Source organism: Colletes gigas, unplaced genomic scaffold (genome assembly GCF_013123115.1).
Source record: "Colletes gigas isolate AHSC1104 unplaced genomic scaffold, ASM1312311v1 Colletes_gigas_Sc00012, whole genome shotgun sequence".
In the NCBI taxonomy this organism is placed as follows: domain Eukaryota; kingdom Metazoa; phylum Arthropoda; class Insecta; order Hymenoptera; family Colletidae; genus Colletes; species Colletes gigas.
The window spans coordinates 6153597-6174671 of NW_025106641.1; the positions used below are offsets into that span (position 1 = coordinate 6153597).

Genomic DNA, 21075 nt, shown 5'->3' on the forward strand with positions numbered 1-21075 from the left:
GCATTTCTTTCGCGAGCCTATGCACTCGAAGAGAAACCCAGTTGTTGCTAGGAAGTTCAGTACGGCTCCGTTGTTGAAAGGCACCTTGCGGTACGTCCTTGCAGACGTTCCAAATATTCACGAGTGGAAAGGATCATGGTATATACGGGTACGAGGTTAAACTCACGCGCGAGGGTGTCGGGGCTTTCGTTCCTCGTGCTGTTGCTGGTAAGGCGCAGTTACTCTATTCTCCTGGAACCAGTTTTCCTCCACACGCTCGAGGGAGTGCACGCGCGCGCGAAGAGAGAAAGAGAAACACATACTCACACGGTCGCACGCACGCATATGTTGCTACAACTGTGAGCAACACACCAGACACGTACGCGCGCGCCACACGTCAGCTAAACTAGAAAGTTGCCCCAACCAACATCGAAGAAACGGCGGTACACGCGGGGCTATAGAGCCTTTCAAATTTTAACCGAGAATGTTTTCCAAGAAAAGTATTTCGTTTCGCGACCAGCGGTGAAATTTTCATTTAAACGAACGAAAATTTGAATGCCAAAGCAAAAAGCAAACCCAAAAACTTTAATCGACTGGTTAAGTCTTCGTAAAATAAATTTATTTTCTAGTCGGCCGCTGACTTCGCTCGAGACCAAAATATTCCCATGAAACGGAACATGAAAGAAAATATGACCGCGTCCTCGTAATTTAAATAATTCATCGAACGAACAATGTTTTACTTTACTCGACGAACATCGTGAAATATTATTTCACGTAGTATTTACTTAATAATTCTGTTTGTAATAATATTTGAAAGGTAAAGGAACATTGCATCTGGATTAAATAGAAGATAAACTTCCACCCTCGATGTGTTGTACGATTGTTGCGTTGACAACCCCATTCTGGCTAGTAGAAAGTTCGTGTAGAGGTATTTTGCTCGGCACAAGAGCGACATCGCGCGAGACCTCCGAGCGTGGGTATCAGTACGTAACCGAGTCTACAACGCATTGGCGCTGCGTTGCCACGTTTCGAGGTCTCTCTTTCTCGTCCCCTCTCCCTCTTCTTTCCACCCAGTATCCGACTGTCTCGTTCTTTCTTGGTTTTCTGTGATTACGCAGCGTTGTCGGATCGACTGGCGGGAAAACTGGGTTTCGAAACAAATTTTCCTCTACTTACGGTTCTCTTTTGTTACGAACGTTAGTCAATCTTTTCAGATAAATTCCTATGGGCGTAATAACTTTCTATGGTCGCTTCTATCGATACGTATACGCCTTAATTTTCTCGCGATTAGTCAGCGCGAAATAGAAAATCGAAAACTTCAAAATATAGATATTTTCTACGCAAATGAAGGATTTTAATCGAAATTTAAACCAACGAAGTACTTTGTGCAATCGTTGACATAAATTTTGTGAAATCGTGACTACTTACGTATGTAGCTCAAAGAAATAGGCTATGTATCTTATTTTCTTTTTAATTATGCTGTAAATATAATCATAGTTATCGGGAGTATTTTATAATAGTGAAACGGGAAAGTAATATTCGACGCCAATTTCGTTGTCTATCCTTCGTAATGTGCAAGTCGAGTAGGAGACCAAGATGAAGAAGAAGTAGAAAAGAGAATCTCGTTGCTCGATCTGGCGGTGTACAGGGAGGTAGGAGGGTAGACGGTTTTAGACTACGGACTCGACGCGTCGGCGTCGAGTTAAAAATAACAGTAACAGCAGCAGCGGGATAAAGCCAGTCCTCGGCGTCTTCGTCGTCTACGTAGCGTTTACTGCTGTCTTCTTGTCGTTACTGCTTTGCCGGTCGTCGGATCATCGAGTGCTAAGCCGCTTTAGTGATATCGACAACAGCCCGGCGTTGTTGCGATACAGCCTTCAGCGCAAAATGCTATTATCAAAAAATTAAGACTCGAACGCAAACGTGATATCTAATTTGCTTTCAGGGGAAGACTCGGCATTATACTTCGCATTAAATTTCGTTCTACCAAAGTAAAAGATAATTTACCATCGATGCATCGTTCTATATTGTATCGACGCTATCGCGCTTAGCATTCGATGATGTTTCATGCCACTATGCCTCATCGTGCAATACTCGCGTCGCGTCGATACGCAACATTATCGAAATAAAAGCGATAAAAAGTAGCCAATCTTCGTGTCGCATTTATCGTGCCCGACTTTATTCCGGTATCTGTCGTTTACAAAATCGTCGTCTCTGTTACAAACGAACGTTATACATCGATAGCTACGACCAAGTTCGAGACGAAATACGATTGCGACGTAACCTCGAAATCCGGTTCCACGTACAAAATGAAAAATAAAATTATGAAACGTAGGAGTTGAACGTTTTCGATTAAACGCGGGAATAGATCGATGTTACCGCTGGTAGTCCGTTATCGAAAGCAGTTTAGTACCGCGTTTGGCACGCTGTTATTATATACGAATTCATATCTGTCCCGGTGTAACGTCCAAAATAACTCGATATTCCGCGATGACCGATCAAAGCCAGCGGTTACTTTTTTTCCACGTAGAAATCGCGCGACGCATGCTCTTGCCGTCACCCATACAAGTTCCATCGCTAATTGCGATCCGACGTCGGGATCGAGCAATGGGCCACCGGCGAAAGACGTCAGCCGTAACGGCGCAGCCTTGAGGGAACGGCGGCGGCGCGTTGCTTCGTCGCGGCGTCGAAAAAACGACGGCGGGTCACACGCCGCCAGCTGGCGCTGTGGTCGCGTGCACACGTTCTCGCTGGCGAACGTGCGCTCTCTTGTGTGCACGGGCTTTACAAATTTGACTTTCACGAGGAGACTCGTTGCTTCGTCGTACGTAACCTTGGCTGCGCCGTCGGAACGGGTCGCGAGCGTCGCGGTGCGCCGGGATGGGATTTTATTTTCGTATCGCCGTCGCCTTGTTGTTTTGCTTGCTCCCTGTTTCGTCAGCGCGCCACGGCTGACACTCGTAAATTCGATGCTACGCGTATTACTACGATATTGCCGGATGTTTCGATGATTTCCGATCGCTCGACGCGCGCTAGCTGCCTTTCTCGAAAACGATGCAACCGTTCCAAGGCGGGTTGCCCAACAGAGCCAGCGAAATCGACCCTTAGGCGCGTTTGCTGCTTCTGGTGAAAGCGTTCGCGAGGGTTAGGGCCCACATTTTAAGTAGGGCCAAGACAAAATTTATTAAAATTACTTAAATACTTTGATATTTGAATATTTTTAATACCGCTTGGCTCGAACGTTCTCGAAATTTCGTATAATGTAAATTCCCATTTAAATTTAAATATGCGTGGAATACACGCACGACGATTTTCGGAATTTCACCGGAACAACAATGCTGTTTTTCACGTTTATCGCTCGTTTTGGAGTTCCCCGGTAGCCATTCTGTTATTCTGCTTTCGGTTTTTAATCCTCGTGCCAGCGATCAGATTTTACACGACGATCGCCGACTGTTGCAGACGTGCTGACAACGAATACTCGCGCTCGATGCGGTGTCGAGTTCTTCGATTCGCTCGTGGCGAGTGTCTGGCTTATGCAAGCGATTTTCGGCGCAGTTGGATTTCACTGTATTGGTCTTGGACAAAGAAATTTACGAAACATGCATCGAAACTGTTTTTCAAATTCGACCGGATCGTTCAAAACATTCGTAGATCGAAGGTGCCCCCAATATGTAGATGCTTTTCTTTAAAATTACTGTATTTTTATAAGTAAATATGTTTCGAACGAATCAAAATATTTTTGAGAGTTTTAGTTTCATAATTATTTCCACACTACATAGATAATAAAATCTCAGCAAATTGAAGCGCACGTTACAGGCTCTTTGTCGTACTAATGCTTCACTTTATGCTTAACGTAATTTCGTAGAACTTCGTATTGTCGGTGTACACGATGTTATCTGTGTTCTACGTAAATATAATTCTCGACTTTGATGTCACGAAGTAACGGTGGAACTGGCTTTACACATGTCACAAATCAATATGCAACAGGGCTAGGTCGGTCCGTTACGAACAATCTGGACACCTGTAAGGGTTGCTCGGTTTCTTTTATTTACATTCTCGACTTACTCGGGACAAGTTGCACACCGAAAGCAAACAAAATCGTTCGATCCTTTATTTTACTTCATACTTAAGTAATATCGTTTCGATATATTGAATAACAATTTTGTAAATTTTGTGATTAACGAATGCAATAGGGTAGCATCGAAGAGGGCTTTGTACCACGTTTATTAATTCTTCGTAATTTTCAATATCTTATAATCTGCTTAATGTAGTTGCATTTCGCTCGAGACCGAGCTAGGAATAGCCGAGGCAGGATACGGGAGAACAGTTACTGGCCGGGGCTGGTATTGCTCGAAGCGATCGTGCAAGGACAGTACCGCTACGGGCGAATATTCTTCATAGCTGTTCTTCCTCCTTTTGCTGGAATATATCGCCGCGAACGGTCTGCATCTATTTTCCAAAATAATCCAACAATGACGCGCCGTGAAGAGAAGACGCATCGGCCGGCATAAATCGTTCTCACGGCGTTGTTAGACGCGAAGAAAAGAGATAACAGCTCACACGTCGCGCGGAGGGGGAGGGGAAAAAGAACATTCGCGACTTTCTATTAGCGGCAATAACGAGGGATTCGCGTGTTCGAACAATTTCGTTAGAATTATCGGGCAACCCGAACGACCAAACTCGACCTTTCGTTTCGACCGACCGCGACGAAACGCCGCGAATCGTCGTTCGAGGATCGACTTGCAAATCGACTTGTAAATCATCGTCCCGCGGATCGAAGAAAACACCAGATCCTTCCGCGAGGACCCAGAAGGATGACACTTGGTGTCTGTACACGGGCACGAGAGGTCGTTGAATCCCATTAAGCGGTACTCCTTCGATCGTTCTCGCTTCGACCACCTGTACAACCGAGTCGTTCTTTCGACCGACATCTTTCCCTGCCTCTCTCTCTCTCTCTGTCTGTCTCTCCCCTTCTTTACATGTTCGAACATCGGCTCGAAGAAGTACCAGCAATCAACCACCAGGATGAGAACGATTACGCCCGAAGCCCCGTAGAGAGGGAGACGGTTTTCTCTGTGTTTCTGCTACGCGTATTTGCCGGCGAATATCGGCGTACGAGCGGCCCCGGAATATTGCATTCTCGTTTTCTTGTGTAGCCAACGCGGCCACACCTTTCACCAACACCCAACCGGCCCGGCCCTGTTGGCCTAGCATCTCTAGCCTGGTGAACGCGCGATGGTGGCTGCTGCCGTGTTGCTGGTTGGCTGCTCGGCCACCGTACCGATCCTAGCTTTTGCTACGCCGGCGTATAAGTTATGTACGTCTACCGTCTAACAGTAAACTCTTCCACTTGGTTCCAGCATCGGTAAGAGGGACTACTTGCGCGACGAGGACGTGACGGCGTTGATGAGCCGCAGGCTCGGTTCTCGCGCCTTCCTACGCCATTTTCTAAAATATTTTCTTCCTCTTCGATGTTCCAATATTTTACACGTTTCTCAAATAAGAAACTATCCGTATATTTGCGCTACTTAAATGTTCTCGTGATATTATATACATAAATATTACGTCGCGTCGTTGGTAATAAACGTATTCGAACAAGAGCCTTCGTTTGCGTCCCACGTTAGCACAATATTTTACTTTATGCTTTAAAGTAACAATTATAGGTCTTACTTGAATTTTTACAAAAATCCTCAATTTTTATTACAGCATGCCTATTATATGGCTGAGTAAACTGAAAGATAGGAGCTGTGTTGAGTATCTTGCTCTATGCTATAAAATAACAATCGCAGGATTTGTTATACGTCTTATCGAATTTGTGACACGCCCTAGTTCCTTATTTCTTAATTTTTATTACAGTATGCCTATTATATGGGTGAATAAACTGAAAAATAACAGTTATTCGATAGAATGTTAGAGGTTACGTTGATTCTTATCTTTTATAGTATGGGAGAGCTTAGTTATGAATTAATTCTCGTAGTATTCGAATGCAGAAAAATTTGACTGTCCCCGGGCCCCGGTTTCTAGGCAAAGGTTTTCAGGGGAAAGTACGCGTCCCGGCGTAGTTCCGCTCTCTTCCACTACGCGTCGGGTAAAAGTTGGTTTCCTGCGCGTCGGTAGCCCGCGGAATACACGTAGGCCTGCTGTCGTCAGTCATAGGACAGGCAGGGCAGGCAAACGCGCACGGTATGACCGTCCGTCTGCTTGACGAGGGGGGATTTCTCCGTTGTCGCTTCGACAAGCCAGACAAAAGGAGCCGGGGCCGATAGCCGACTGGCGACCCTTCGGCATAAAAGGTTCCAACCCTCGTTTCTCTCCACGGCGGAGGGTATACGGGCTGTCCTACCCCGAATCCAACAATAAGGGCCGCAGTTCCGAAGCTTCGGCTGCTTCGGGGACAGACCCAGGGCCCCGGAGCCCCGTCAGACCAGGCTTGGATGTAGCGAGAATTCCGTAGCCTTCGATTCATCCTCGAAATTCTACAACCATTGTCTACGATGGAATTTTAGTAACCGATCGAAGGGGGTAATTAGTAACACGGGACAAATAGTTACGATTTTGGGCAAAAATAACTGGTGAACCAAAATGGACGCAGGCTGATCACCAAACTTTACGATTTGTGTTATTTTTAGTTGTATACGAAATTGGGCACAACTTCATGGTCGAAACGTAACGAATAAAAAATGAAATTTTCACTGTTTCTCAAAATACAGAGTACACGAATACAGAGTATCGTTGGTGACGTCGGTTTCTTCGAAGATAGACTCGTTTACGCTTCGATGACTCGGTTCCCCGAACGCTGTCGTTACTTCGTGACGAACACGCGACTAGTTATGGTTCTTGGTCCACGAAGCTTCAGTTTCCAACGTTCCCGTTGTTCCATAGACTCGTCAGAAATTAAAGAAACGATAGAATAATCTTATCTAACGACGAATGGGGGCGATGATTCGCTCGTTACGAGCCGTCGATAATAGCGTGCTCTAATCCCCGTTACTCGCGTCTAGATAAGTCCCACGCTGCGTGAGCCAGCGTGCATGACCCGATCCTTCGCGATTCACGACACGCCCAGGATATACTGTTAGCCCGGCGAATTGTGCCAAACGTCGTTCTCCCCCCGTCCCACCCGCGAAAGTATTCTGGCAGCCTCGTAAACCTCGATCTTTCGCGAGGTTTAGGACTCGGGAATCTCGCGAATCCGAGAAAAAATGAAACGTACCCCAACGAGAAAAGAGGTCGTGATTCATCTCTCGCGTTATCGACGAATCGAGTTACTCCCTCGAGTTGCTGGTTGCCCCCAGCAGAGGATCGATAACATTTCGGGGGGAGAAACTAGAAAGGATACGCAGCGAACAGCCCCTTTTTCCACGACGCGTTCGCCTTCGTTCACGAAAGGTTAAAGAACTCCGGGGCCAGCGGATTACTCGGAACGTCGAAAAAGAAACAAACTGGCGTCGCGCGGTCAAATTGTCGATCACTTGCGACGCGAGGTAGTCTGACGCGGCGGCTATGAGAACCACTGGCGGCCGGTCAGGTCGAAGGGAACCTTTCAGAGGATCCCCCTGATGTGGCCCGACGTCCGACCCTCGTCAAGGCGCAACATCGAGCCCATCCTGGCCGCGCACGACGGCGATCAGCATTTTCTACCTGGTTCCAGGTATACGGGGGTCCTCCTCGCAAATGGGCGCGGGCACGGTTCCGTGGCAGGCACATTTTTTGGGGGAGTTTCTTGCCCCGGAACCCCCTCGTAACGGGGGGACGCTGTTCCTGGAGTCGGGTCGTAAATTTCGTGACGGCGCACTAGGTTTTCGGGTTATGAAGTCTCCCTTGGATTAAGAAGTTGGGGGTTGCGACGAGGGCCTTGATTAACGTTAAACGTCCCTTTCAGCAACAGGTTCCACGCGACGCGATTGCACTGTATTCTTCGAAGCACGATCTTCGTTGTTCTCTATAAATTGGCGATAAACGGAGCTGGATTTAACCCTCCGATAGCGTTGTTTCGAAGACGTCTGTGCGGAATTGGGTGCAATTTTATCGACAAGTTGGCCGGTCGGGAGATAAGTACGACGGAAAATTAATTAGAGGATCTTATTGCTGATATCCGTGCGTCGAGCCTCGCCACTTGCCTACCCGTCGATGCTCCTTTCCCTTGCATCGGGAACTGGGAGGGTTGCGTGCTGAATCGTCACTTGCAACCCGGGGAACAACGACGCGTGGTCTATGGAGTGCTACATATACCAGCACGATCGTCGATATCCACGTCTTCGTGCGGGCAATTCGAATCAATCGAGGGATCAGGTGCTTCTCCGCGGTCGTAAATGGAATTCCCGGTGGTGCGTTATCACCGGGCGCAAAATGCTCGCAATATGGATCACAAAAAGTCGGTGAAACGGGTTTAACGAAACAATTTTTCCAACCGAGCGACGACGTTTAACGTGAAACATTTTCCAAAAATTCTGATCAGCGAATCTGAACTCCGAGGGTCGATTTCCCCGACTCGTCGTCGTACGTGCGACCGCACGGAATTCGTGACGCGAAACTTGCCTGTTTGTCGCTCGCGTCGAATACACCTTGCGACCGGCCCACTCGTCAGGGCACGGTACAGACCGTGTCTGTATGTATTATTTACCGTGGCTGGTGGAGGCACCTGCGACCACCTAACCATCTTATTCTCTCCTTCTTTGAGTGTCCTACGATGGCCACCTCGTAAACTTCAGACCACGCGCCCACTCGTCTGTGCGAACAGGTTTCACCCGTGTGCGACTCCCGGTTCGCGTTTCCTCGCACGATCGCGTCTTGCTTCATCCCCTTGCCTCTCGTTACCTTCGTTCGAACACGACTATCTTCCGTCGCGGAGGAAGAATTTGAATTTTGTTACGTAAATTTTTGCAAATTCTAAACATTAAAAAATGTATACTTAACCCCTTGGCTTGATGTCAACTATCACAATCATGAGGCTATTCACTGGATATTAAGTCTAATACAGGGTGTTCGGCCACCCCTAGGAAACAATTTTAATGGGAGATTCTGGAGGCCAAAATGATTTTTCTTAAACATTCGTTTTTGATTTTTAATAATTTCTTTCCATGGCCATTCCACAAATTTAATCAAAATTAAAGGGGTTAACCGAGAAATGTGATCAGCGAATAAATGAAACACGCGCGGATGGAAATCCCTCAGAGGCGCGTAACGCGTAAATTCACGGGTACGAGTTGCTTCAGAAACGAAGATCGCGTTTTCGAAAGGGGTTAAGCGAGTAGATGTCACGAACGTCACGTGGGAAAACGCGTGTCGTTCGTTTCATTTTTTCCGCGGGACGCGGAGAACCGCGCGGGAAACAATCCTGGATAATTGCACCGTTCGAGCCTGTCGTCGCGAGCGATCAGTCAAGCCCCATCGATGCCGATGAAATTATTAGGAATAAAAACGAGAACTGAGAGGCCAGCCCCCGAAAGGAATTCCCTCCGATCTGCGGTTTCGATTCAATTTCGTCGATCGACGGCCGCGTCCGTGTTTCCGTGCGTTTGTGTTCGCGTGTGTCTACGATGCATCGACGCTTGCATTGTGCGCGCGTGTAAGCAGGAAGATGCTGCGTTAAAAAAAAAAAAGAAAAAAAGCAGCCCGAGGGCAGGAGGGAAAAAAGTGGACGCGGAAGGGAGAGCAACGCGTATCCCCGGCTCGAAGCTCCCACACACAGGGGTTGCTATCCGTTGTCTGCCATATGGCCCCTCTTTTTGCGCCACCCCTGTACGGCTTTCTTCCCACACGACAAAGGTAACCGCCCACGTGTGCGTGCACGTGCGTGTTTTACAGCTGTACGTGGGCCCGCGCGGCCCGCCTAGGCTCGAAAGTGAACAATCTTTGTTAAAACAAAAGCGAGCAGCGAACAGCGCCAGAGTCAGGTGAATGTTCTCGCCTATCTCTTTCGATGGCAAATGTCGGATCGCCCCCTTTCTTTAACACTTTCGCTGGCCGATCGGTCGAGGAATGGTCATCTTGCGGTTCGCCTATCGAGATACTCCGGTTTCCCTCCTTTTCGTTTCTTTTTGTATTAGCTGGTAGAACGAAAAATATGAATTCTCGAGTCGAGACGCTCGTTCGACGTATTTGCTTTGCAAACAATCGAAATGAAAATTGATCAAGAAATCGTAATAACGTCTTTAAACGCGGAGGAGCATTTTCCAATGTTAACTCGTCCGTGGTAAATGGGTTAAATAAAGTTCAACGCGTGGAGTTCGATTTTCTATCACCTGGCATCTAACAAAATGCTGTAGATTACGTTCTCAATTAAGTTAGACGTGTTTTTGTTTATTGTAGTCAAAGCACACTCCTAACCATCGACGCTTCTCTTAATGATATTTCTCAAACAATGATTATCAGATCCGAGAGCAAATCTTTCAAAATTCTTTCCTCGAAAGCAATCTATATCCGCAATTTATTTTCTCTCTGCTTTTTTCCTGCTGATAGTCAAAAGTGCTCGAAATGTCATACGGATACGGATAATGCTCGACGCTGTTACGAGTATACCAACAAGAGATAAAACTGTATCTTACGATACGTGTAATTATCGATTCAAACGGTTCAAAGACGGAGATTTCTACCTCGGTGATCATTCCTCGCGCTCGGATAATCATCGATAAGAATGGACACTATTTTGATGACCGAGTTACATAATTTAAGGTCAAGTTGTAAAGTAACAATTCCCTGAACCTTGTCCTTCGCCAATATCTGTATCTTTTTTTCATTCTTCCGCGTACAATAATCCTTTTTACTTTGCGTTTCAATTCAATTTTCATAATATAATAAAGCGTAATATAATAAAACAAAAACGTTTCCTGTCGAGCACGAAGACACATTTCCTGGCACCATCGATAGCATCTGACTCTTTAAATTGATTCGGTGGTTCTCGTGCCTCTTGAAAATTGCACCACCTCCCGACTTCACCCTCTATCGGTCGAAGGTATTTATTTGACGAGGAGGAGGTGGAAGGAAGAGACTCGGTTCCGTTCGTTCCTGACACGAGCTACTGCATCCGGCCCGGTTCTCTCGGACCAATTAAGGCGTCCGTAGTCCCCTCAAGGGCTAAAATATCGCGTCTTCGTTCTCCTCGATCTCTTTATTTCTACGGGCCGTGACGCTAAGAAGGCAACTACATTTCCGTCTCTTCTCGTGCTTCTCCCCGTCTCTCACAATTTTCCATCCCCTCTGCGTCGTTTCCTGTCTCTCTTTGCCTCTCCGCGGCGCCCGAACGTACGGGGTGCGGGACCCTTCCTTTAGGGTACCGCAGATGCCGCGCGCCCTACTAGATTACGTCACAGTGGTTCTCAACGCGCACTGTCGCTACGACTTAGAACGAAACGGTCGGTTTCCCGGTTGTGCCGACAAAGCACAGCTGCGAGAGGCTCTGAGAACCGCTTGCACGGGGGAAGCAACCCTCCCTTTTCGAAAACCTTCCTTTATTCATCCCCTAATGTAGGACCGACCGGCGCCGTAGGTTCTCCTCGCCACGGTATATAGGGTATTTATTGCGAAGGTTGCACATACGCGCTATATACATTTACACAAGAATTTCTGTATACGTGCAACGCACTATGTGTGCGTTTCAACCGTACGTTTAATCGAAGATAGACCAAAATAAGGAACAAGCGTATCCCTCTGTACTTTAAATGGCGGCCACCACGAATACGTTTGATTTAATTGGAAATATGTTTCGCTGCGTTTCGATCGCTCGATAACAGGAGAGAATCGAGAGCCCTACTTGTTGAACTTCGTTCAAATTAGGAGACTTTCATTGCTCTCGTTTAAACGTGCAACCCCTTCTGTAATTAAAATTGAAAAATCATATTTCAAATATTTTACAAACCAGAAAGAAACTACAGTGGCGTTTAATGAAAAGCAAACGATAAGATGAATTTTGGTTAATGTTAATTTATGATAATGAACGTGTTCAATTTTTCAAGAATATTTCTGTCTGTGTACAGGTTTTGCTCGCTTCTCTGTACATATTATTGTACATGTCCCTATGGAATTTATTTATTGTAACAGCTTGTGCGTGACATACAATTATCCATACGCGTACCAGTTGCTGCATTTTGCGGTTGCAAATGTTGCATTGCGGTGTGTCGATGTTAATGTGGCGCTATAATGCAAAGGCAATACAGAGACTTGTGGTGGAACTACAAAAATGCCTCATTTTTGTTTCGGTTAAATACTACTTTGGGTGAATCAAAGACAATACTTTAGTTCAGGAACTTTTAAGGAAACCCATCATTTTGATAATAGCCATTAATATATTCGACTACTGGAGGTGTCGAGTACCTTATTAACATAGTGATTTGATATGAAGCTTGAGATTGTTTCACAGAAGTTTCTTGAATTTTTTTTTTTCAAATGCAATATAGTTAATGTCGAGAAAGTAAATTAATAATAAAAATATTCTAAGCCATTTCATTTCATGAAACTTAACTCTCATTAAAGGACCCTGTATTATAAACTATACCAATAGAAATTCGTGTGCAACCTATATACAGGAACATAAATTTCTTTTGAAGGAAAATTTTAAACACCCGTAATTTGGGAGGTGTTACGCGAGTGAATGCGCAACTCGAATGGCCAACGGCGCGAAGATGCATCGAGGGTAGCCTTTACCCTTTATTTCTTTGTGCAGCTTCCCCAACGATCGACGAATTCACCGCCTGACCAATGCAGGATAACGCTTATTCCTCCGTTCTTTCTCGAGGGTCTAGCGGCAGCGTTATGTAGATCGCCGTTTCTCGTGTTTTCTTTTCCACTTAAAGGCCGTAAACTGACCCCTCGCGTGGCTTGTTTCATTAGGCGCGATACTGGGCTCTCGGTCTCGTGACACGCGAATACACGCGTTTCGTTTCATTTTTCCTTTTCTGATTTTTCTATAACCGAAGGGTGGGAATCGCAGTGGTAGTCTCGATCTGATACGCCACTTGTTTTTCGACTAGAACTGGCTTCAAAACTTTATCGAGCGAAGCGTATCGGTCGATCGATCAAAATTTTTTTATTATCTGTATCGGCGGCCTTTAACCCGACGTCCATGGCTCCCGAGGGGGTCATAGATTTGTATAGAGGATTATTAAATATTTAAAAATATTAATACAACATAAACGTAGTAACACGTTGAATGTTTATTAAATTGCATTTTGGTTCTATTAACTGGGTGTATAGTGTTTCTCTACGAAGAACGCGATTCGAGGATAAAATTTAAGAAATGACACCTGCAGCAGGATTTCCTGAAGCGTTACCGGATTTTTCAAAGTCCGTTACGAGCGCAATTCGCAAGTCCTTGAAGCCTAACTGGCTGCTCCCCAACAATCTTATCCGCTTGACGAGATAGCGCGCCGCTAATCTGCCGCGGACTTTACACCGTTAAAACCAGCGTTCAAGCCAGCTTCCAGGATCGCGAGCGCGAAACGTTCGAAGAAATTTCGTCGCTCGATGGCGGTCTTGCGTCACATCGCGAAATGAAATTCGACGGTTACATAATTCATGATCGAACGGGAAACGGTCGATTTCGAAAAATTTCCTCGTACAAACGGACGAGGCAACGTGACTCGAGCGATCCGAGCAAATAATTCCTCATTAATACGGCATCCATTTATTTCAGACAGTATCAGCGTGCAACAGTGCAACCTTCTCTTCATCGAAATCTCATAACGACTCCATACTTTTATCACGAGTAATTATTCAGGCTAACACGATACGTATAAATAGTACGAGTACGTTGGATAAAAATGTGACTTATTATTGCTCGAGGCTCGTTCGAATTAAAAAAATGTTCGATTCGCGAACTGTGGCTGATTTATTTAAAAATTCCCGACGGGAATTACGCTCGATAATCTTAACACGGGCAGCCTGTATCGCGCGGCGTTGTTTCTTGGCCCGATAGCGTTGTGTGCGACGCCGTTTTTCGTAATTGACGATCTCGCCGGCAGGCGTCGCGCCGCTCGAGTCCCCTTTCGAAAATAACACACGGCCGGTTGACGTCATGTTGTCATGACTGCCGACTGCCGGCATCAACGTCGCCTCGACGTCGTTCTCGCGGGCGCTGAGCGGCGCAGAAAATTCGCACCGATACGACTCGTTTGCATTTACGCGCCACACAGTTGCAAATTCGACGGGAACCCGAGGTTCCGTGAGGTTTTTGTGACGCGTCATGCAACGATCGTTACCAATATGTCGATACTTTTGGAAGAAAGCACCGAGGTAATATCGCCGGAGTTTTATTTCACGCCACGACTTCACTCGTATCGTTATCTCTTTCGTTCTTTTTTCGCGTTCGAACTTTGAATGCGTCGAATCTTCGTATTCTGTTTTTTTTTTTCTCCGCGCGACTTCGGAACTCTGACCGAGTTGTTTCTATTCTTACAGTTGGTATGACCGAGTTATCGAACTAACCTCCAAGTAAACTAGCATTTTCGAACGTTTTATTTCGTTTCAACTTGCAGAATTATCGCGAGCATTGAAAATTCTCGGATATTCGAGCCGAAAAGTCTTTTTCATCGAATATATTCGATCTTAGAATACGAGCGTTTCGATGTGTTCGCGCATGCTTAGCGTACACGCATATAGCTTAGGAATGTACGACGCCATACAGTCGCTGGTTTTATCTACGGGGCTCCAACTGGCTCGAGCGCGCGGCTACGTGTGTGTTCGTTCTCCTGGCTGGCTAGATAGCTTTGACTCGTGTAGCAAACATTACCTCATCGTCAGGCATAGCCGGATCCACCGCAAACCTTCTCTACTTTTGATTCTTTTCTCGCGTCCTCCGGTGTGCCTCGCTACTGCTCGTCGCGGGTCAAACGAAATTGAACTTTGTGCAAAATAAATTTTTACCGTTCGCGATTGGAGAAATATTTATTTTCAGCAATGATAAAAATCGACCGAAATAAATATTTTCCGAATTCTTTTCTAAATACTCGATTCCCCCTATATTTTGAGTTTCTTTCGCGCTAGATAAAATTTTTAGCTGCTTTTACAAAGGATGACGCAAAAGTTGGCTTTGTTAATCTTCTCGTGTGTATAGTGCAGCTCGTCCAGATAGGCTTCACGCGGTGAACATTATCTTATTGCGGGCGCAGTCGTCATGAATCTTTTCTAGTTCTAGTACTTCTCTCACGTTCATTCCATTGACCTACATTCCTGACGATAAACCAGGAATTGGGGCAAATTTGTTTATAGAAATTCTACCATGAAATTGTTCGAGGCGATAATGCATTCGTTGTGATGTTTCTTTCTGGTTCTAATTTCCGTGTTATTCGTATATGTTAACGACATATTAAATTGCAGTGTAATGTTGTATCGATATTATATTTAATATTATCTAAATTTTTGCAAATAGTTCTTTTTTTGTATAATCAACTCATCGTGACTCTTATAATTTATATTATCGTGCAGTATCGGGCATGCTTTTTCCTTATTCGTATTGCAGCGAAGCCTCTGGCGAATTGATTTAAGAATTCGCCACCAGATGGCTGTATCGATAAAAGCAAATACAGAGTCTCATACTCAGTACCATTAATTACATAAAACAGTGACACTATATAATTATATGGTTTTATATTTATATAAAAATACTCGTTAAAAAGTTTCCCGTCGTCACCGGCAAAAACATGGAAAAAGTAACTGCAAATCGAAACGGTGGAAAGTTTATAGTTTTTTCATCGTTAAAAGTAACGAGATATAGGAAACTATCAGATTCTTTGTTTGCAAAGTAAAAAGGATTTTTCAAATTAAATTATTAACAATTAAAACAATTTATTCTCAAGTTGAAATGTTAAAGAAAATAAATTTTAATAGGCTTCATAAATTTTAAGGAAGTTACGAACGTAACTACTAGGACAACTTTTAAGTTGTGTAGTTTACAATTGACTAAACTGAAAGTTTTGGTCTTGTAAACAATTGTAGGATTTTGGACTGGCAGTCAACGTGTTAATGAATCGAATAGTTGCTGTTCCGGATACCAACGTTAATACTAATATTGGGGGGCGAAAAGATGTTTAAGAAAGACCGCGCTGAAAAGGATTAGAAACGTCGCGATCTCGACCATTCTCGAGCGATGAAGCGTACACGGAGCTGCGCATTTTACAACCGAGAACCATTTCGATCGTTGCAATTGAGTTACTTCAAACAGGCAGCGGGAAAAGTCCGGGGAGCGTAAAAAGAACGAAAGCAACTCTTCCTCGGGTGCTCTCCTTTGAATCAGCGCCGGGGATCCTAAGTAAGGCGGGGGTTCAAAAGATTCTTGGACTGGAAGAGCGCGAGCCGTGCAAACCGCAACCCCTGAAAAATTTCACGGGAGAAACAGAGTGTGGGACGGGGCGCGCTTCTTGACTTTGATTTATGGGCAGTTAAGAGCCGTGCATTTCTGCCACACACAGCTAATCCGTTACGCGGTAACCCTCCCCCCCCCGCAGCAACGACCCGGTGGTCGTCTCGATTCAACAAGTGCCCGGGACCATGTTTCGCAAACATCATTCGCGAGGACGGGTCGGTGAATTCTCGGCCGCGTTAACTTGTTGTCTTAGTCCCGCGCGTCTTGGTAACACAGAGCTGCAATTATTTTCTTCAACGTTGCTCTTAGGGAGAGAATAACCGATCTCACTCGCGTTCAGAAACGAATAAACATCGGAAACGCTTCGATCACGGGGGGAAAAAAAAGCACTTTCCTAAGGAAACTGCGTTTTCACCGTGATGGAAGGCGAAACCAACCTCACGGATACTATCCGTCATTGTTTTCCCCGCGATTCCGTGAATCGTCTCTCGGAGAGCTACCGGGGGACTGGTCGACCCTGTTGGAAGGAGAACCTTCGCAAACGAGTCGTATTCTAAGTAGGCCGCCGCAGCGGATGTACACTGTCGAGTCGAGATTGAGTCGTTGGCTGCTGTTTCTGCTACTGGCATAGCTACTAGTTATCGCAAATAGTAGAAATCTTCGGATCGTTTTGAGAAATATATTCTTAAAATATCTAAAAATTTTATAATAAATTAAATTGCGCCGGTTATTCTTGGTTCAACGAAACGTGATCCTTTTGTAATTATAATTTTCATATTTGTACAAATTTGAATATAAATTTCTGTTAGGTAATATTTGTTCAAATTCGATCGCTACAGCAAGACGACTCGCTTGTTTTGCAGCACGCATATCGTAAGCGCGCGGTATCGTCTCCGATGGCATTGCTCGTTTCCTCGGAACTTTTTTCCCCTCCCTTCTGCTTGCCAGTTGCACACGTCGCTCTTCGACTTCGCTGTTAACAACGTAACGCATCGATTATCTGTTAAATGACGTCGAAACCACTGGTGCACCCCCTACTACGGTTCCAGCTTTCCGTGACTCCTTCCATTTACGCTTTTTCTTTCATTCTCGCGAAATCAAACGTCATGTGCAGACCACGTGGATACGACGAGACGATGAACACGTCGCTGGTGACATCTCGCGGTATTTCGCGCAACTAGCCGCGCCGCAAGCGGTTCTCATTCAAGACCGCGATTTTTACCTTTCAAATTTTCTCCGATATCCCTTCCTTCCTCTTTGCCCCTTCGGAGGCTCGCTCGAGCGAGCAAGGCTGGGGGGAGGAGCGATTATTTACTTACTTTCACTCGCACGGTCGCCGAATCGAACTCGCGCGGACGGTAAATCATTGATACCCACGTGCGCCACCATTTGTTTGGGCTTGCATCTAATGGATTCGTTACGTTTTAGCTGGCTTTCGTGTTATTGTTTATCGATAGACGGGGAAAGATCCCATTAGATGTTATTTGTTTACAAACGTAGATTCGTCGAGGCTAATCCTGTGGTTGTGTAAGATAGTCAATTTTGGGTACAATTTGACATACGCGTATCATTTGGTACCAATAATTTCGAAATCCAAGTCATTTGAATTTGTCCAAGCTCGTCACGCGTAGTTTATAATAAGTATAACTGGGTGGAGAAAAAAAAGAAGACAGACGGAAGGAAAATGAAGAGAAGCGTTTCACAAGGGGCCCGCATGCTTGCTGATTGAGCCCATGAGTAACAACACTCCTCTGTCCCCCTTCTCTGCCCCATGCCCACTCGATCATCCATTCCAACGATGACTTCTTTCAGGCAGGGGTAGGGAGACGCCTGACGTCATTCTCCAACGTCTGTCAGCGAGCCGACCCTCTGAGTCATATCGTTTTGCCTACTCTCTTGCTCGTAACAGAGTATCGAGACTTTGCAAGATCTTTCGTGGTCATGTCGCTAAAACGCCCTCCAGAAGAATTCCTTAGCTTCTTTCCCGCGTTATTAAGCAATTCATACATTGTTGAGTAAAATGAAACTCTTTGTCACATCGAGGAAACGTGGCTCCAGAATATTTTGGCCCTCTTGCTATCTAACACAACTATGCTTTCTTCCACGAGACGGTCAAGTTACAGTTATTAATTTCATACGCCACCAAAGAATTTGGGCAAAAGACTCATGGCATGTTTCATTTGTTTTCAGAGTTGTGCAATGATGGGTCTGCAGGCCACGGCAGGAAAACGTAAACTGGAGGGAGGTGTGGGCTGCATGGAGTTCGACATGGATATGGGCGAGAGCCCATCGAAGTTAGGTCGGGTGGAGGGTAGCTGGTGGGCGATGGAGGATAGTTACACGCCCCCGCTGAGCCAAACGGCGTCATACTACAATATGGAAGTGAGTTCGCCCTGCCTGCAGACAAATCCTTGTCAGCCGACATCGGCAAGCTCTCAGCAACAGCAGCAGCAGCAGCAGCAACAACAACAGCAGCAGCAGCAGCAACAGCAACAACAGCAGCAGCAGCAGCAACAACAACAGCAGCAGCAGCAGCAGCAACAGCAGCAGCAGCAGCAACATCAAACGTCGCAGCAGCAGCAGCAACAGCAGCAACAATCGTCGACACCGACGTCTGCGCCAACGCCATCTACGGTGGCGCATTTGCATCATCATCCTCAGCATTATTACCATCATCAACGCGGACCGAGTAGCCCGGTCGGTAACAACGGCTACAGTCAACTCTCGAGGCCTCAGCCGCAATGGGGAGCGCCTCATCATTACGAGCCGCCGACGATACGGCGGGAAGAAAACGGGAAGAGTTATCTGGAGCTTGGCTCGAGTTACCGAGCGAACGAGAGGTGCTGCGAGGGCTCGAGGTCGAGTTGGTGTCGACGCGGCAGAGCCTGTTACAGACAAAGGCGACTAGCCGTCCTGAATATCTCTATGTGCAAGCTGGCGAGGTATCGCCAGTTCCCAGATCCAAGCCTTCATCGATCGGTCCTCATCTGCAATACGTTGAGGCATCTGGAACGCGAGATGGAGAGGGACAGAAGTCCGCCGCCCATGGAGCCGGTTATACCAGCGCCGATTGTTCAACTTCAACCCCCGGAGCAGGGTAGGCTGACGCCGTTCCCGATGCCGCCGACATCTTCGAACGAGACCGACGTCGATTCCGGGATCGGCGACAGCGACGATAGCCGTTCGATAAACTGGGGCAGCGTGCTGTCTCTGTCGAGTCAGTCGCCCCTGGACCCGCTGAACAACAACGAGTTACTGGACGTCGATATAGGTCCGGACCTAGACCTAGACTTTATGCCTGGATGGAAGCTGACGCCTCTGTCCGCGGACGATATCCTGAGGAGTACGACGGCGCAGGAGCAGCACCAGCATCATCAACAGCAACACCATCAGCATCAACAACAGCAACAACATTTAGCGCCGACTAGCGGTAGCTGTGGTAGCAGCAACGTGGGCAGCGCCTGCGTCAGTACCGGAAACAGCAGTAGTACGCACGAGTCGTTAATGTGCGTTGGATCATAGCCCCCAATTTTGACATCGTTGAGTCACCTCATCGATTTTTACCCGCTGATGCCGCAGAGCAAATAAAGCGCGGCTCGAACTGCAAGTCGAACGTGGTCGTCCTCTCTCGAATGTGCGACGCCTGGTGGGCGACTCTCCAGGAGGTCTTCTTTTTCTTATTTATTACCGTTCGTGTCAGTTACGCACCGATCGATTATCTTGGTTACGTTCTACTACCACCGCCAACCGATACTACCATGGCTCCCCGTGGGAGATGGGTACACGTCGTGACACGCTGCGCTCGCAGGTGCAGACGGTAACGGGGATACACGGCGCATACTTTGGAAAATTTAGAATACGAGACAAAAGAGGTGATTACAATTTCTAAATCGTCGAATGTACCTCCCCCCGAACTCGCGTTGTTACAGAAAATCTTTAAAACGAGTTTACCTTAACGGATGAACACGTTTCACGTAGTTTCACGGAACGTAGATTACCATTGTCTATTGCACGAGACCAAACATACTTTTAGAACAATTTATTTTTATACATGTATTTTTTTTCTTGTACAGGTTAAAAAGATTCGATAAAATTATGTTTTAGTTGAAACTCTGCGACGCGAGATCGGGTTCTACCTTCGGCTCCTCAACGGACACACCTCGAACGACTAGGTATACTATATCGCAAACGATCTGTTTTTGCAGTTGCACCTGCGAATTCGGCGGCGCACGTATGAGTTCCCCGGCTAGCTCTAAATGTCGCCACCGGCACGTCCGACAGAGAGAGCGAGAGTGTGTGTGAGAGAGAGCGAAAAGTCTCAGAGCTTTCAACGTCCACGCCCCCGGGCCGGCGATGCGGTAGACGAGTGCAGGATAGCCTTCTACTCTTCGAGTCTTTAAAGGAGCCACGGCCAACCGGGCCCCCGCGGGCAAGGGTACACGCCACTTGCCTCTGGGTATTTGCACGTCACAACAGAAAACAACGGGTGGAGGGTGGGGGGAGGATCAATTGCAGTAGTGGGGGATGTAGCGCTGTACGCTTAACACTTTTGCAGCTACAGCACGCGCGGTGTTGCACCCCGCCATCCGTAATTTCTAGCTGTGACGTCAAATCCCCGCTGGAGGACGTCGTTTGCTCTTCTAGCCCGCGAGGGTTCCAGTTGACCCGTGGCTGTCTTTGAACCAACCGATGACTACTCGATGAAAACGGTTCACAGACCTACGTGTTCTCGACGGAAACTCATCGTCCCTGTTTCTATACGTTTCGTTTGTAATTTCCACGTGGTATCGCTCGCCTAG

The 21075-nt window shown here is 46.4% G+C and overlaps 1 protein-coding gene across 3 annotated transcripts in view; it reads left to right on the forward strand.

Moving 5' to 3' along the window:
- LOC122398660 (basic-leucine zipper transcription factor A-like) overlaps positions 1-20756 on the forward strand; it is a 41658-nt gene extending 20902 nt beyond the window's left edge. Inside the window, exons 2-3 of one of the 3 annotated variants that reach the window (XR_006259211.1) lie at positions 18467-20148; positions 20381-20756. Coding sequence is in view for 1 of the 3 variants with exons in the window: in XM_043398739.1 (XP_043254674.1) it covers positions 18467-19798 (1332 nt within the window). In the remaining 2 variants the exon portion in view is untranslated. Of the gene's footprint in view, positions 1-18466 lie in introns of all 3 variants that reach the window. The other 2 variants (XR_006259212.1, XM_043398739.1) reach the window with 2 other exon arrangements.
- The last annotated feature ends 319 nt before the right edge of the window (positions 20757-21075 follow it).